Here is a 17,383-nt window from a genome sequence, read left to right as displayed (position 1 = left end):
GTGGGCAGTGAATAATTAGGGGAGGAGAAATGCCTGAGGCAGAGCGCACGCTGGGGAAAAGCTTCAGATGCCTGTGGGAGGGAGGCTGGTGGCTTTGATGTGCACGTGCTTTTCACAGGCACTGCATGGAATCGCCCGATGGTTAAGCTCTGGTTAAGCCCCAATATCTCTTGCAAGCTCAATGCGCAAGCGCATTGGCAGGCTCGACCTAAAAAGGGTTGTGTTAAAAAAAAATAGATTGATTTATTTAAAATCAATCACAGACATGGTGGTCTGGTGACCCCAGCATGCCACCATCTTTGTTAATGGCAACAAATCGTAGTGGGTCACATATTGCCACCTACCTCATTAATATGCATGAGGTAAGTCTATTTGCAACTTACTCCAAATCGCGAAATGAAACTCAGAGTTTTCATACATAAGGAATAGCCATTTCCCTAATTGCGATTCGCAAAAAATCGCAATTAAGTCATCTCTATTCCTATTTGGTACATCTAGCCTGTAGTCAGTAGCACAGAATCCTCATACTACCGAAAACTGTAAACTGATTAATGAGCAGGCAGAACTATGGAGGTGGTCTCTCTACAGACTTGAGTCAATCTTCAAGGCATATCTTGCAAAGAAAAGCCTATGCAAACTGAGCCGAGCCCCAGAGGCTACCACCTGGAGACTGATGCTTAGATCATGCCTTTTAGAGGAGCTCTTTCAAGAGCCTTAGAGCAGTGGTGTCAGTTCTTGGGGACTTGTAATAGACATTCTCTGTGAGGATACCCTCACAGTTGTCATGGGAGCTAGAGACCAGTGTAAGAAGCACATGCCCATCTGCCAGGAGCCCGCTCAGTGCAGAGCCCCATGTGGAAACTTAGCTGATGGAAAATTAGAGCATAAATTACCAAAGATTAACTGTACAGTAGACAGGAATTTAGCTCCTGGTGTCTTCTAGGGTATTCACAGTTCTGCAAATAGGGTGACTATGGCCCAAATGCTGTAGCAAAGCTAGAGGAGGGTGGCCCAGACTGCATATTCTTTGGTTTTCTGTCACTTAGCAAATTCAGGCTGTGTTTTGGGCCTTCCACTAGTGGAACAGGAGATTCTATGTAGCACTTAGAAAGGCGTTGTTTGACCAAACCAAACCTGTGATAGCCATCAAACCTGTACAATGACTAGAAACATTGAACGAATGAGATACTATTGGACTGCCTGAGGCAGAGGACACCAAGGCCAACAATGTTTTTTCACCAGGATGGAGGAGGAGGTGTTTTAGGAGTTTTATAGCGTGCAGTTTGTTCTTGCAGTGCATGATGTACCCAGGCTCTTCCCAAGTGAAGACCGGGCCAAAACGGGCCCATCTCATCCCATACCAGGCCAAGTATCTTTCATCTCTGCCCTGGACTTCATCGTAATGGGTAAGCACAAGGCAATGTCCGCCTATATTGAATTAAAGAAATCCCAATGTAACTCTTCCATTATGACTTTCGTAACTTAGGCTGTGGGGTCTGTAGTGTCCTGCAGGAAAAGTTATAATGTTCAGCCAGTTTGCACCCCACACTTTACACCCATCCATTACAGGCGTCACCGGTCAGGTAACCCTGCAAATAAAAGGGACTGGGCGCACGTCCCCTGTGCCAGTGCCAGTACAATATACTTTGTCTGTGTGATCCTTTGCACGGCATGAGGGCCTAGGCCCAAAACACAACAATGGCGACTAGGGGGTCGTTCCCCATGTGTGCTGACGACTACTACGAGAGAAGTGTGGCTCAATGGTTAGAGCGGCAGACCCTGATGCAGAGGTCTAGCCCTGGACCAGGGTTCAATTCCCCGCCTCAGCGGGTCTTGGGCTCAAAATTCCACGGACCTGATAATTCTCGCCTCGGTGCCTATTCTAATCATGGAGTCCCACTCTGCAACTCTGGGCAATAGCTTGCTTAATCTCCACAACGGCCCCCACAAATCTAAGGATGCCTGGCCTTCACCCTGGGGGTGCCCAGGAGTGGAGGCCTCACAGGGAAAGCCAGGACGGGTTCCACAGTGGTATTCGTACAAGCGCCTTGAGACCCTTGCGGGTGAGTAGTGCGCTATACAAGTATCAATTTACATTTACAATTTACATTTACGTGGTTCATCATGGGCGAGGAGTAGCCCATGTCCAGGGCACCCCCTGCCTCTGCTGCCAGCTGTGAAGAGCTGAGAAAGAAGAGGGAGCATCACAGCCAGCGCCACTCTCGAGGTGTCTCGGTCCTGCGACCTCCACCGCCTGCAACATCCAGCACCACAACAGAGGAGTACCTCTGCGACCTAGCCAGACAGTCGAGGTACAACTGCGGCGCCTCTCCGGCCTGCTGTGAGCCACTGTGCCGAGAACTAGTATTGTGGCCTGGTGAGTGGAGATACACTTTCCATAGTAAGCACCACAAACACACCACTGTGCCATACTGCTCCGACCTGCTGAGGGAGCTTCTAGCTGCCCGCAGCCATCTCGGTAACCGGCGTAGGGTGCCGCATTTGAATCGACCAGACAGCGGAGAGGCCTGCCTGGCGTGTGCAAGACCCTGCGGAACTGACTACTGATGACTCCCGCAAGAGCACCAGTACTTTGAGCATGAGGACATACTACCGTGCGGTGGATGGCGGGCGCCCTGGTGAGGGACCGATGACACCCCCATGGCGTGGGGAAGAGTGCCGCAGCCGTCTGAAATTACCTCTGAAACCCCTCCTACCGAGAGCCAGCATGCCGACTGGCCGAGAGAGAGAGAGAGGCTGTACTCCCAGCCCTGCACCATCCATTATTGCCCCGGCAAAGAAGAAGCGAGCCAGCGGCCAAATCTAGCAACGGTCGAGAAGAGAGGCGGTAGAGAGAGAAATATGACACAGACTGCATGTCCTCCAATGTTAAAGGAGAACCACTAACCGGGGAATATTGTGTGAGGCAGCTTTGACCAGCGCGATCGCCAGCTTCAGCCAAGCCTGCCCGCCTGGAAGAAAACTTGCACTGCAGTACCACCTAGTGGCCATCTCTGGTTACTGCGCCTGTCAAAATGAAGCATTTATCAATGAAAAGGCCCACAGCCTCAGAAGAGCTGTCGTGGCCTGCAGCCTGCAGCATGGTACCTGCAGGCTGCAGCATGGTACTGCAGCGTCCCCAAGTGAAGACAGCCTGCAGGGTGAAGCAAAGTATTGCAGGTCCCATTGTTAGTTAACTGGCAACAACATTTACCAGAGTGACTCGATGCGGCGCCCTGACAGGGGTTGGTTTTGTGAAAGGGGCGGCCCTGCAACAGCGCTGTTGCAGGCCGCCCCTTTCACATAACCAACCCCTGTCAGGCTCCATTGTTAGGTAACTGGCATCAACATTCTCCTGCACAGAGCTTGCGCTGTGCTTGTGAAATCTCTTGTATTGAAAAAAAAGGTTAAAGGGACTTAGACTCCACCTAATACTTACTTCTACTTCTCATTAGTTGGCTCCTGTGCCAGTCTTTTTTCCTGTCTTCCTATTGCTCAGCAGCTCCTCCTGGCTTCCAGAGCCTTCATCCATGTCCTGGAGCATGGACCAAGAACAGTTTTCTGTGTCCAGTGTCATTCCCCTGGCCAAAAACACTCCTTTCTTTTGCTTCTGGCATGCACTCTTAAGAGAGTGCATGCATCTGCAGTCTTCCTCCTCCACCCTCTCCCCCTGCCCCTCCGCATGGTTTCACCAAAATACCCCTCCTTTCACCACCTTCCATTGCTTCCCCATCCGCTCATCCCTCATGCTGTTTGACCCTGTGCTCTTTTTTTTTTACATGCTTGTCAACCTCACCCCGACCACCTACTTCCACCTGTGGTTTCACCCAACCCCTCCCACCCTCCAAGGTCTTTCTCTACCCTCCTCCCTTGTATGCTTGAAAGTTTAAAAAAAACAAGCATTGGCAAATCCAATATGTCTCGCTTAAGCAAGAGCTATTGGTTTTGCCAATGTGTTTTAGCCATGTTGTACACCTGCATGGTTGCTGTTCAGCATGGCTAAAAGTTAGTGGAATAGAGTAGAGTGATGTGGGGTGTCATAGAGTAGAATGGTAAAGAGTGGAGTAGAGTGGAGTAGCAGAGAGTGTCGTGTACTGGGGTGGCATAGAGTGGAGTTGCGTGGAGTGGCATTAGATAGGATAGGGTGACTGGTGTAGAGTGGGAGTGCATTGGCATAGTGTTGCAGGGTACACTGGTGTAGAGTGCAGCGGCGTAGAATTCATTGTCAGCATTGCAGAATGCAGTGGTGTAATTAGTTTCTTTCACAGAATACAGTGGCGTAGATTGCAGTGGTGTAGAGTGGCATAGAGTGAAGTGGCATAGTGGTGCAGAGTAGAATATAGTGCAGTGGCAAAGAGTGGAGTGCTGCAGAGTGTAGTGGAGTGATGCTGAATGGCATGGAGTGCTTTGGTATAGAATGCAGTGGTGCAGTGTAGAGTGGTATAGAATTTAGTGGCATAGAGTGCAGTGTTGCAGAGTAGAATGGCATAGAGTGCAGTTGTGTAAAGTGCACTGGCTTTGAGTACAGTGGCATAGAGGTCAGTAACATAGAGTAGAGTGATGTGGAGTGGCATAGAATAGAGTAGACTTGTGTAGAGTGCATTGGCATAGAATGTTGCAGATTATAGTAGCATTGAGTGCAGTAACATAGAGTTCAGTGGCATACAGTACAGGGATGTAGAATGCAGTGGTGTGGAGTGGCACAGAGTAGAGTGGTGTAGAAAGCAGTGATGTAGACTGAAGTGATGCTTTGTGCAATGGTGTAAGTGCAGTGATGCAGAATAGCAGTGCGTGCATTAGCATATAGTGTGGAGTACAGTGGCGTAGAGTTCAGTGGCAGGGAGTGCAGTGGTGCAGAGTAGAGTACAGTTGGGTAGAGTACACTGGCATAGAGTAGAGTGCAGTGTCATAGAGTGGAGTGGCGTAGAGTGCAGTGCCATAGAGCACAGTTGTGTAGAGTAGATTGTTTCAGTGTAGAGTGAAGTGGCATAGAGTGGAGTCATGCAGGTTAGAGTGTAGTGGTGTAGAGAGTAATAGCGTAGAGTGCAGTGGCAAAGAGGGCAGCTGTGCAGAGTAGATTAGAGTGGCTTAGATTGGATTGGCATTGAGTGTAGGGGCTAATATTTGAGTTTTACAGATGGAAGTGCATTGGCGCCATCATCGACTGTATTGGCATAGAGTGAGGTGTTGCAGAGTGCCATAGAGTGGAGTTGTGCAGAGTAGATTGGAGTGGTCTAGACTGGAGTGATGTAGAGCGCAGTGACATAGTCATACAGAGTAGGAAGGCATAGTGGGTAGTGGCATAAAGGTGAGTGTTGCAGAATAGAATCCAGTGATGCAGAATGCAGTTTTGTGGAGTGCTGTAAAGTGGAGTTGTGCACATTAGAGTGCAGTGGCTTGGAGTGGGGCAGAGAAGAGTGGAGTGGCATTGCATGGGGTATGCATGGTTTGGTAGCAAACTACCATTACAGATAATACATTTTCAGTTGAATTGACCATTACATTTACACAGACATTCAGTTTTACTAATAAAATTATACAGCGCACGAACGATAAAGTGTGCAAAAGGATCACCTAATTTAATTATTACTTTTAAACATTTTAAAATATTTCCTTCCAACACACTTCAGAATTAACAAAAAGGTGCTTCATTGTGTTCCTAATTTTGATATATCCTGACATACTTGCACAGTTCATATAAATGTTGTGTTCTAGGAAAATAACTTTGTTACCCCAGTATCCAGCAAGATTGTCACAAAAATCCTCTCACTTTGAGTCAGAGAAAGAAATGTAAACACCAAGCTGCCCCCGAAGACAGTCTGACATTTGACCTCTGACCTCTGTCTTTGATGCCCATCAAGTGTGACAAGATAAGAATATGATTTTCAGGCCTGTGTTCAGAAAGGAGCAGTTTTGGAAGAATTTGCTCCTTGGGAGGGACAAACCCACCCTGGACGTACTAAAACAAATATAGCCAGCAAATAGAAAGACAGAAAATGTAAGTAACAAACCACAAAGCCAATAGTAACAAATGGGAGGAATGGATTCCCAGGGAAACTGTCTGAATGTCCCCATGATGTCCTTAGATAACCAGACAGCTGCACTAAGTGGTAAGCTTTGACTAAAAAAGAGCTATAATGCGGTCAACACTGACCGCATCTTTGCACTTTTTTTCTTCAACCCTCCCCTTTCCACACATCATCCAAGGGTATAAAGACAAAAACTCAGTTAATGAGATTGCAATGGCTGAACAAAGAGTAACTTAAAGGACATGAGAAGAGAGAGGAAAACTCTGTAGACAATACGGCCGATTGATCATGTTTCGTGCCCTATTTTTTGTTGCCCTGTTTTCTGTTTATCCATAGTGTTTGTGTTTTCCTTTCCCTTTAACAGAATTTTGTGATGCAATGTGTGTGCTGAGAATGTATCTGCTGTAATTTCAAAAGATTTGTATCTACTGCCCTCTCCTCTAACAAGAAAATCGGCATTTGTGCCAGCTTCCTTGGCTTCTCAGACCCAGGGCGCACAAGAGACAATGTTCACCTTTCATCCTCTGCCTTTCTCATCACCCTGTAAAGTCAGGGTCACACACTCTTTGCCTGAGGTCCCTCTAAATACAGCCTCTACACATCACTTGGCAATCTTGATTGACAAATCTGGTTTTCAGGTGAGACATGGTCTAAGCCCCGCTGGAGTTAAAATGCATACCGCCCAGTCCCAACCTCTACTCTTCAGTGATTTACCCTCTGATTTTAATATAAGTAAAATTGCTTCCTCCACTCCCTATCCAATGATATTTGCATATGCTCCTTGATCCATACCATTTATTAAAATTATTTGAATGCATCCTCCTAGCTCCATCCTTACATAGTATTCCACTGACTGTGAAATGTGACTACATTAGTGCCTTTCTCGGAACAACTGAACCCTTGTGTACCCCTCCTTTTTGTTTAAGGGTGTATTATTAGAGGCATGTGGTATTGTTAACATTACACACAGCTTCTGTCTGGTGTGATGTAAGGCAGTGTCACTGGAATTATGCATTTGTGCAGTTGTTGTTTTTTCCGCATAATTATGTATTTGCTGCATTTGCAGCCTAATCCATCATCTGCTGCATAATCTGCAGATTTTATCAGAAATGAATTTGTTTCTAGGTCAATTGGTTCAAAAGTTGCTAAAAAAGTGCAACACGATTTTCTCTGGGGAGATTAGCAAATCACAGGTTCATAAACCAGCCTTTTATCCTTCCGAAGTCGGTAATTGGTTTGTCATAAACCTAGGTAATGTTCATCAGCTCCTGATGATGGTCACAATACTCTATGATGGGATTGAAACATCCTAGACAAACTGTACCGTGACTCCTAACATTGATATATAATAACATTTGTGGGAATTGATACTTTCTGCAATGTGTCATGCTTTGCTTGTCTTCATTATAGTCAAATGTAAAATGTTGTGTTGTAATTGTTGTTTTCTGTTGTGTTTCCCACTCACTAATGCACTATATGTTTTAATAAAAACATTTGCTATTCACTTTGGGCAATTAGCATAGATTTCATTGTATCTCTATGTACTATGGTTTAAGATATTTTTGTAGTAATAGACCCCTGTTTCTTAAAACACTATGGACAACAGCATTCCTTAAAGGTCACATGGTTTAGAGGAAGTGACCACACAGGATGCAGAGTGGCATCTGAAATAGGCAGCAAACAATTGGCCCAGTAGCATTGCCTAGGAAGCTGTATTACCCTCTCAAGAAAAATTATAAGAAAAAATAAAAGGGAATGAAAAGGAAACTAAAACACTACAGCTTGTAATATAGTATGGTAACAAACCACTATTGTCTTTAACACGTGTTTTTCAAAGTAACTAAGCCACACTGACTGCCTTTAACATTACTTTCCATTTTTTAATAGTTCTTTATTGTTTTATAGAAACATACATCATGTCATTCATGCCAATAGCAGGATATCCCATGCTATGTAAAGTGTGCTTAGAAAGTCTGCAACAGCAAGGAATTATGCACTTTGCAAATTACTTATCATAACTTTTCTTAACCACATGGCTGCTAGGCGTTTTCCCGTCCTGCGCTAAAAAAACAAAAAGTCCATAAATCATGACGAGCTGGCCTTGTCATCCGCGCACGGCAGGTAAGCGCCATGACGAGCCCAGCTCGTCATTAGCTTCGAAGGGGTTAATAAACATATAAGGCCTATTACATCTGGCATAACTTTTCCCAGTGCACCAATAAGCCTACAGCTGTTTTTGTTGGCTAGTTACCAAAAAACAATTCTGGCCTACCATATTGAACGTAAGCTTTCCCATAAGGCAGGCATCCGGCATACAGTCATAAATTTACATTTGTGTACAAAATACCTTCCTAGAGGCTTAAGTACAGTGTAACAGAAATCCATCCATGAAAGCCTGTGGGTTTAACACATTCTTTTCACAATAACTAAGATAGACCTACTGGCTTTGTCAAATTGTTTCATAATAAAGAGGTCAAACCTATGGACTCTGGATTAACTTTTCCCAATTAACCCATAAGGTCCGTAGCCTTTAGCATTGGCTTAACACCATCACATAATCAAATGCCCATAACTGGCAACCATCATTCATCCAGTGATCAAAATACAAAGATGTCAATCAAAAAATAGTGTTTGGGAAGCAATATACAAACTCCCTAAATAGAGAGTGAGTGTAATCATCCCACTGGGTGAGCAACACCAAAATCCTTGCCTACTACATTAATCTGTGAAATTACATGCAACAAAACACCTGTCTATTACCTGTAACACTATCTGAAAGCCCACTGTTAAATACCTACTGGCTTTTCATAAATGCTTATCGCAATAAAAAAGCTAAGGCTATGGACTTCATCATAACTTTTCTCCAGCAGATCAGACTTATGGCATCGGACAAAACTTTTCCGGATGCACCTATCGAGCTTATAGCTTTTCACCATAACCAACTCAGGCCAGCTGGTTTGAACAGAAGCTTTCTTACCAGGCAATCTTAGGCACAGTCCTAAAATTATAAAGGTATACAAAATAATCGTTTCTATGCTAAATGCTTTCTATCCCAAGAGGGCCTAAAATGATTCTCACAGAGCAAATCTTCTACATCCACGGTTTGTCAAAACGGATGACCAAAACCTTCCTACCACAGTAATTTGCAAGTTTAAGGCCTACCAGCTTGAAACAGGCCTACATGCCTACCAGAGTCAGTGGCGTAACGAAACACGAGGTAGCCCCCCTGCAAAGTGGATGGAGGGGCCCTCTTCCGGACTTACTTGGGAGCTCCCAGGCCAGGGTATTGTGCTGAGGGGGCCCCCCTGGAGCTAGGCCCCCCGCACTGCGTGGGATGCAGGGCCTTTGTTACACCATTGACCACAGGGTTGTATGATGTTTCAACGCATGCTTTTACAACGCATGCCATTACGACGCAACGTTTACAACGCAAGTCGTTACAACGACTTGCGTTGGGGGGCGCTGGATAGTGAATAGTTTAATTTACTATTCCAACTCCAGTCCCCGTGGATAGTAGGGAAGGTGTTGGATAGTAATTAAACTATTCCCTATCCTAGAGCGCCCTCCAGCGCAATTCGTTGTAATGACTTGCATTGTAAAAGTTGCGTCGTAACGGTAGTGCGTTGTAAAAGTTGCGTTGTAAAGGATGTTTCCCGACCACAGTAATCTGTGAGTTTCCATGGAACAAAATCCGTCTTTGCAGGTTTTTTATACAGAGTAATAACAATCCACCCTGAAAAAGAATGATTTTAAACACAGAAGCTGTTAGCCATAAATATGTAATGCCTCCTGCCTTTATTGTAACATTTCATAATACACAGATCTGGCTTGTAGCCGTGATCATTGGCTTTCCGTGATCACAAACTAGACCCTGCTTTATGGAGTATAATCTTGGCACAATCTAAAAAGCGCAATTAAAGCACTCTTTTTAGTGGAAGCACGCCACTTCTGCCCAATCAAATCCTGTACTTAGAATAGTCTACACTTGGGTGGCATCTAAACCCCTCTCTCAATAATCCTCTGAAACTTCTTTTTGATGATCACTTGGGGTTTCGCGACAAATGTCCTGCTAACCTAGACCTAAAAATGAAAGAAAGTAGCGGAGTGCAACTTTATTTTCCTGAACATTTCAGGGTCACACCCCGCCTTGTTCTTGTTGCCCAGGCCTCGCATGTTTCGAATCTTTCATATCTGTGTACCCATTGGTTAAATATCCCTGGTAGGTGAGAAAAGATAATTTTGTAATGGGACATTTTGCAGTAGCTCATGCAAGTTTACAGTAGAAATACTCTTTAAATTCTTTCATGTCGAGTCACTGCCTGTTTAACAGGGCTGTTGTATATAAAATCAATCCGGGTGAGACTTTGTTAATACATTGAACTTTCTGCCTTCAGCATTTCAGTACAGCCAGCTACAACATTTACGACAACAAGTTCAGAAGCCCGGAAGATAACCACGAATGGCATTCCCAGAGAGCAGAAAACAAGCAGCACAGAAATCACTTTCAAAGGAAGGGAGCAGCTACAGCTGAAGAATGAAGCGCCGCACATTGCTTCAAAAGAATTCCCACTCAGTCCCTCCAAAGAGACCCTGGACAGCAAGCAGACGCAGACGCAGGTCGCAGACACCAGAACAGACACAACTCGTGCGACCAAAGGAGACCCACAGAAATCAAGCACGCAGGAGATATCTGCCAGCACTATAACTCTGCAGTCGATTAAAGTCCAACCTACAGCGAAGACTGAATCGAAAATGTCCTCTGAACCAATCACAGAAGGGATTAAAAAAGAGGTGCCGGAGCCCCCTGTGCAGGTGAAAAGACCGGCATCCGTCACTCAGGTGAGGACTCTGGATTTTGAAAACCGGAAGGTGACAGTGGAGCACAACAGAGAGGTGCGAGGAACTCCCCCCATATTTGACATCCAGCCAGTAACACAAGAAGCCACCGAAGGCGAAGATGTCATTTTCAGGTGCAAAGGTAAATATACATTTTAATTAATACAATTTCTAAGATTTTTCTTCTTTGTGACAAAGTATTTATTTAATGTAGTAAAAAAATGAATATTTTGTTTCCTATTTTGAAGTTGTTGATGCACAGCAATTATTCTGCTTTAGCAACAGCACGACCAGCTGCAACGGTGTATTTAATTGGTTAGGCCAAGAATAAAGATAGCTAAGTGGGATTTTATTTTGGCCCAATCACAAGCATTGATCCTAAGCGTTCAAATCTCCCCGTTTCTCGCTGCACAAATATATCAAGTGTGGCTTGTCTGTGTCTGCAATTCAATCAAAAACACAATAGCTCTGTCTGGTTCATTTTGAATTAATTGTTGCCCATTTTTTGTCTTTATATGTTCCCTTCCTTTTTATGCATTACCCCTGTGCACATTCTGAGTCATTTTAGCATCATTATATATACAAGGAATTGTGTTTTTTAGTGTTTGCTTGTATGATTTGTACTTTCAAATCGAATAAAAGTTTGACTTGACTTGAATTAAGTGACGCAATTAGGGTGAATATGAATTAAGTAAATCACTTGGATATTACTCTTTAAATAACACAAACCCAATCAATAATGTAACTAATTCACTTATTGACAATAAGGGATGAAAAGACCATTGCAAAGTAAACAGTCAAAAGCATGTGCTACCAACATCAGTAAGTGAAAGCCTAGTGATGAGCATAGGCACAAACCATGAAGGAACAGAAAGCACAGAAGAGGAAAAAAGTCGTTGTCAATATTCTTAGAAGCTTGAGGAGGGGGGGGGTTATCGAGAATTCAATAAGTTACCTGCTACATACTCTCATTTACGGTGGTTGTTCAACAGTCCTGCCCACTGGTAGTTGATATTTTGACTTACAGGTGTCAATTACGGGATCATCATCAGGACATGGAAAATGTATGTGGTGTCATCGCTGGGCAAGCAAAGATGAGAACAAATGAAGTAGTGTGGCTTAAATATCTCTAGTGTGTGTACGGATCATGTCCCTGGTCACCAGTTATTATTTTGAAATAGAATGGGGAAGAGGATGTAGCCTCACGGCTAGAGCGTGGACCTCAAAGCAGGGGAACTGGGTTAGAGTCTCAGCAACGACGCTCAACATCCTGTGATTCTGAGCAAATCTCTTAATCTCCCCATGCCTAACAAAAAAAATAATTATGTCTCCATCTGTAACAAAAACTGATGCTCCTTTAACGTGCTCTGATACCAAATATCTTCAGGTCTAGTTAGCGCTATATAAAACTCTAAAAAAAGAATAAAATTTTTAAAAAAGGCAATTCATATGATCGCCATTTTAAGGCAAGGACCCCATCCCTTTTAGAGACGCCAATGTCCTGTTGAAGTATAACATCACTGCCCAATAGGCACTCTAAAGTGAAGCCCTTTTCTGATAAGGACAACATTTCGCGTCTGCCATTCAGCCATGCTAGCCCCAAAGCATCGGACCATGAACCACTTTGAAACCTGCATTGTCAATATTTGTGAATTTCAGATATAATGTGCCACAGACGTTAATTGCAAAGCAGATATATTTTCTCAGGGATGTTGGTTGGCAAATTGTGGAGAATTTTGGTAAGGCAAAAAAACCTGTGAAATATATTTTTCATTCAAATGAGCATAATAAGTCAAAGCTATTAACAATGGTGGCCATATTGGTCGGTTGATAGAAAAGCTAATCAAGAACTTTCTCAAACCAGCCTCAATGTTTTAGAAACTATAACCAAGATGGGGAATTTCGAAAATATCCTTGTCCTTCTGTTCTTTTCTGCGTCCTCTTCTTTGCCTCTTTCTTCATTTGTTTTCCTAATCTTCAGCTGCTTTCTTCTCCTTTCTCCCTCTTTCCATTACTTCTTTCTATCCCACTGCCCTTGTTTTCCTCTTCCTTTTTGCCTGGACTCATTCAGGGACCCAGGTGCCACCAGAGGTTACTGGACCTCAATCAGCATTGCTGAGGTCGTTTTCTACTGCTGTTCTAAGGCCTGACCCTACTTTGGCATTACAAACTGGGCACCAATATACCCTTTCCACTCCTTACTTTCAGCATGGAGAATGCGAGCAGTCAAAGGATTCTCCAAGAGGTACTGAGGGGGAGAAGAGAAATAGAACTCGCATTTCTTCATAGAAAATAGGATTTACTTTTATTACACGCCAAATACTATACAAAGGAAAGTTAATCTGTCACAGGGTGCTACTTCGGGTGGTATGGGATTATAATCCCAAATAATGTAAATCTGCAAGATTATGACACAGTTGTAAAATCACTATGGTATGTGCGAGCAACTTTCCTGATTCTCTAGTCTGTGAGTGAGCTCAATCATGTCCAGTTACAAAAGGTTCCATCAGGACTGCAAAGCCTGATGAAAAGCTATACTCATTCATTTTAGAAGTAGAGGCACAGTAGTGTTCAAGTTCACTAAATTGGTAACTGCAGTGTCCTGCACTTGTGAATCTTGAGCATGAGGCCTGGAGAGAAAAGCAGCGTATGCAGTTATAACTGCGGTTTACAGAAATGCCATGGCCAGACACCCATAGGTGCAGCAAAGCAGCAGAAATAACCTTTGTTGCCCTACTGCCCAAACAACAAGAACCCTGCCTCCACCACCATTGGTGGTTATAGGTCCTTCTGACATGGTGTCAGCTCATGATAGTCCGCATGAGTCTGTCTGCTCCTTCTGGTGGGTAGCAATGTTGTGGGCACACCGCTGGTCACTCTCTCAGGCTATGAGCGGCGCAGACATATGAAGGTTGATCTGGAAACCTCTGGACACGTAGGGACATAGATACTCTCTTCAATCATCCTTCCCTTGTCCACATTCACTGCACACCAGCTGGGCTTCTTCACCTCAGGCAGTCGTCTTCCTGCAGGGTCATACACTCCTTTCCCTCTCTCAGTAGGCCAGGCAGGCTCATAGGACACAGGCGTACCCTCAGCTCTTTCATCAACATGACACAGACTTCAGGTGATGTCCCTTCACCTCTGGGGAGACTAGCACTCATGGATACCAGCCCCAGAACTAAATAGGTCGTTTAGCACTCTGCAGAGCGCTCCCTTTATTGCCCATGATGAAGCTGAAATTGGAACCAAGTGGAACTGTAGTCATTCTACAGATGGGGACATTGATCCTATTGTCTGGTTTCTGTAACCAGTTTAGAGCAATCTCTTTCAAAAGTACCTTCTACTTCTGCAGAGCAGACACATTTTTTGTTGAAGGTGATGGCTCTCAAAGAACATAGTGATAAGGTTATCTTCAAACTGGTGCACCCAAAGCATAGGCTTAAAGAATGTAAAGGCTGTACACATGACTGTTAACCGCCTTTGGGAGTAGCACTCCAGAAAGAAAGAAAGTGACAGATCCTACCTAGGACAGAACAACCTATATCCACCATCAGACAAATGGCAGTGCTCAGGAAGTGTTGTTCAGCAGGTCTTGCTAACAAAGATCACTGTTGCATATCCTAAAGCACCATTGGTTCCATCATTCTGCACTTCAGTGTCTGATGCTACACCCCTGAAATCTGGAATGCAAGCAATATATTATTGCTGTCGGGGAAGGCTGAATCTCCATCTTGCCCGATGATGAAGCATGTCATCACTAGGTGGTGAGTGAGGGCTTTCTGCAACATCCCAGTGTGGTTGTTTTTGTGCTTCCTATAAGGGTCTAGCTTTTCCTTAAGACACTCTTATGTAGTTAACAAGCCATGGACATTTATTTTACTGATAATCACAAGGGCTGCATCACTAGGAGGTGGCCTGACTGTGGACTCGATATTGATATTAGTTTATTACTTGCCATAAATCATTGACTTAACCATTTATCTCTGTTCTGTGTACTTAACGCTCGCTTGGTCCTGACATTTAAATCATATGCCCACGACCAGCAGTAGAATATCCAGCTACAACAAACCTGGCCACATTGAGCGCTTCTCATATGTGGCATGTCTCTTGCCCGAAGGTTGCTAGACTCAATGGGGCAGATTTACAAGCCCCTTGCGGCCAGTGCATCACTTTTCTGATTGTTTACGTGCAGGAAAGGAACCCTTCCTGCACATAAACGATCCTCCCTGTGACACAGGCACCCTGGCACCATGCTGAAAGGGTGCCTGTGTCGGTGCATGGCAGCAGTTTGTGCGCCAGCGCAGGTGGAAGCAGAGAGATGCGACATTGTTGTAAATATGTTGCATCCCTGTGCTTCAAAACTAAGGCAGCGTGGCACAGCATAATGACTTGCTGCCCCTCGCTGAGTTAGTGTATTGTAAATCTGCCCCAAAATATTTTACTTTCACTTAGTGGACTTTCTTGTCAAGTACTGTCTTAGTGGCGTAGCCCAGTGGCACAGGCCCTACTGCAAGAAGCTAACATGTCCACCTCCCAGGTTGGGTAGTAAAAGGCAGCAACAGTTGAAGTTAAGTGAGCCTCCCATTGCATCTTTGATCTAAGATGCCGCTGCACCTACGTCACCAATGATATTAACGGTCCTTCAAGTACTCTATTTAGAAAGGTGCATTGGGTGAAAATAAAGCCCATGCATGGCCAAATGCTTGCTCCCAAAGAATATTGGCTTGCGTCAAGGTGATTTAATCCCGACACTGCGAAAGTTAATAATGCACATCTGTCCAGCAGCTTAAAACTAATAGTTGTTCAAGAAAAAATCTGGTCTAATGAAACTTCTTCTGCTTAGTTTCAGGCAAACCAAAGCCATCTGTGCAATGGTTCAAAGATGGACGCCCAGTGACGAGAAGCCCAGGAGTGCAAGAACTTGAAGAGGACGAGGTTAATTCTTTGTGTTTACTGAAGACCCACGTGGAAGATTCTGGGTCCTACAGCTGCACAGTATCAAACAGCAGAGGTCGCATCACCAGCAACTGGATGCTGACAGTTCACCGTAAGTCACTATAGAGAGTTGATGACTGCTTGAAAAATATGATACAGGATTCTCTTGAAATGTGATTGCTGAAATTTCCAGAAAATGAAGGCAGAAAATTGTCAAAATGATCATGTATTCTATCGTATTCCTCCCTGTTGTGGTATCTGGTAACACTTTGTAGTTTCTATCTTTACATTGATGGTTTCCAGTACTGGAAGATGGAAAAATTATATTTGCACAAAATGTGAGTAATTTGTTTTTGTATGATTATGTGAAATGACAACAAAATTGCACGAAATTATGTGAAACGCAAATCCGTCATTTTGCTCTATATTTTGGCCTGAAATGTGTCCTGTCAATTTATGACAAAGGAGCATTTAATAAAAGCATGACTAACAACTGCCACTCGAGTTCTGTTGTTCCCTTGAATTCATTGTACATTTTTACTTTGAATTGTAATTTGCAGTACTTTTTTAACTCAAATTTTGTTTATTATGCAAAGTGGTGTAATGGTGTAATTTCTGAAATTTTGTGTGGCACTCTTTACACGTAATTCCAGAAATTACACAAATTAAGCCAAAGTTATTCAAAGTCGCCCAAGACTAGAAAACATTTAATCCAGGAGTCCAAAAGTTGGGAGGGAGGAGAGACAGAAAAGGAACTGAGCCATTAGACGTGAGCCATGGAGGCCAGAGTGATGATGAAGGCAGTGTCGTGGATGGCAGAAGAGTCCATCAATGAAAGTCAGCCTATGGCTGACCTGAACGTATGATTTAACTTTTTGCAAAACTTGACCTCAAATAATCTGAAAAGAAAAAGGTTCGTGGAGCTATTTTGGCTTACTTTACTATTTACAAATAGAAAATACCTTTTTTAGAAAGCATGGAATTTAAACCACAAGCTGCAGAGATGTGTATTATTCAGAAGGTCTCAGGGAGTAACACAGTTAAAATCACTTAGGCAGGTATTGCACTTGCTGGAGAGATCTGCGTGTAATCTATGGTCAGAGGCTTGAATTTAAATACTTAGGTATGTTATTTATGGTGTGCGATAAATAACACCTGTCACACGTTTGTGAGGAATAACATGCAGATTTTGGTATTTAACGCACAAAAACCTTCATGGTATGGGAAATAAAGTACAATTTTCCCTATTAAATTTAAGCAGGTTAAACCATTGAATGACAGCTGAGGTAGTTAAATACAGCCCAACATGTAATTCCGGTCCATGCATAAACAGGGGTTGACAAACGTTTGGAATTTACCTGCCCACTAGTAATCAAGGCCTTAAAAAATATAATTTGTCTGCTGCTGATTGAGTGTAACATTTAGTTCACAGAACATTTTTCTATGTTAAACAGTGTAGTACGTTAATATTTTTGTCGCACGGAACTCATCCCTTGTTACTCTAATGCATACAGTTCAACCATACACAAAGAAATGATGGCTAGAGCGCTAAAACTTTTCAGACCCTCACCCCCAGCCAC

The 17,383-nt window shown here is 43.7% G+C and overlaps 1 protein-coding gene across 3 annotated transcripts in view; it reads left to right on the top strand.

The window, feature by feature from the left end:
* Nucleotides 1-17,383, top strand: part of MYLK (myosin light chain kinase) — a 1,710,670-nt gene that overhangs the window by 844,107 nt on the left and 849,180 nt on the right. For all 3 annotated transcript variants that reach the window (XM_086957081.1, XM_086957079.1, XM_086957080.1), the window contains exons 9-10: nucleotides 10,424-11,007; nucleotides 15,712-15,915. In XM_086957081.1, coding sequence (XP_086813207.1) covers nucleotides 10,424-11,007; nucleotides 15,712-15,915 — 788 coding nt within the window. The remainder of the gene's footprint in view (nucleotides 1-10,423; nucleotides 11,008-15,711; nucleotides 15,916-17,383) is intronic.

The sequence above is a fragment of the Lissotriton vulgaris genome, chromosome 2_1 (genome assembly GCF_964263255.1).
Source record: "Lissotriton vulgaris chromosome 2_1, aLisVul1.2, whole genome shotgun sequence".
Classification (NCBI taxonomy): domain Eukaryota; kingdom Metazoa; phylum Chordata; class Amphibia; order Caudata; family Salamandridae; genus Lissotriton; species Lissotriton vulgaris.
Note: the sequence above shows the minus strand (reverse complement) of the source record. Positions and strands in the feature narration are given on the sequence as shown.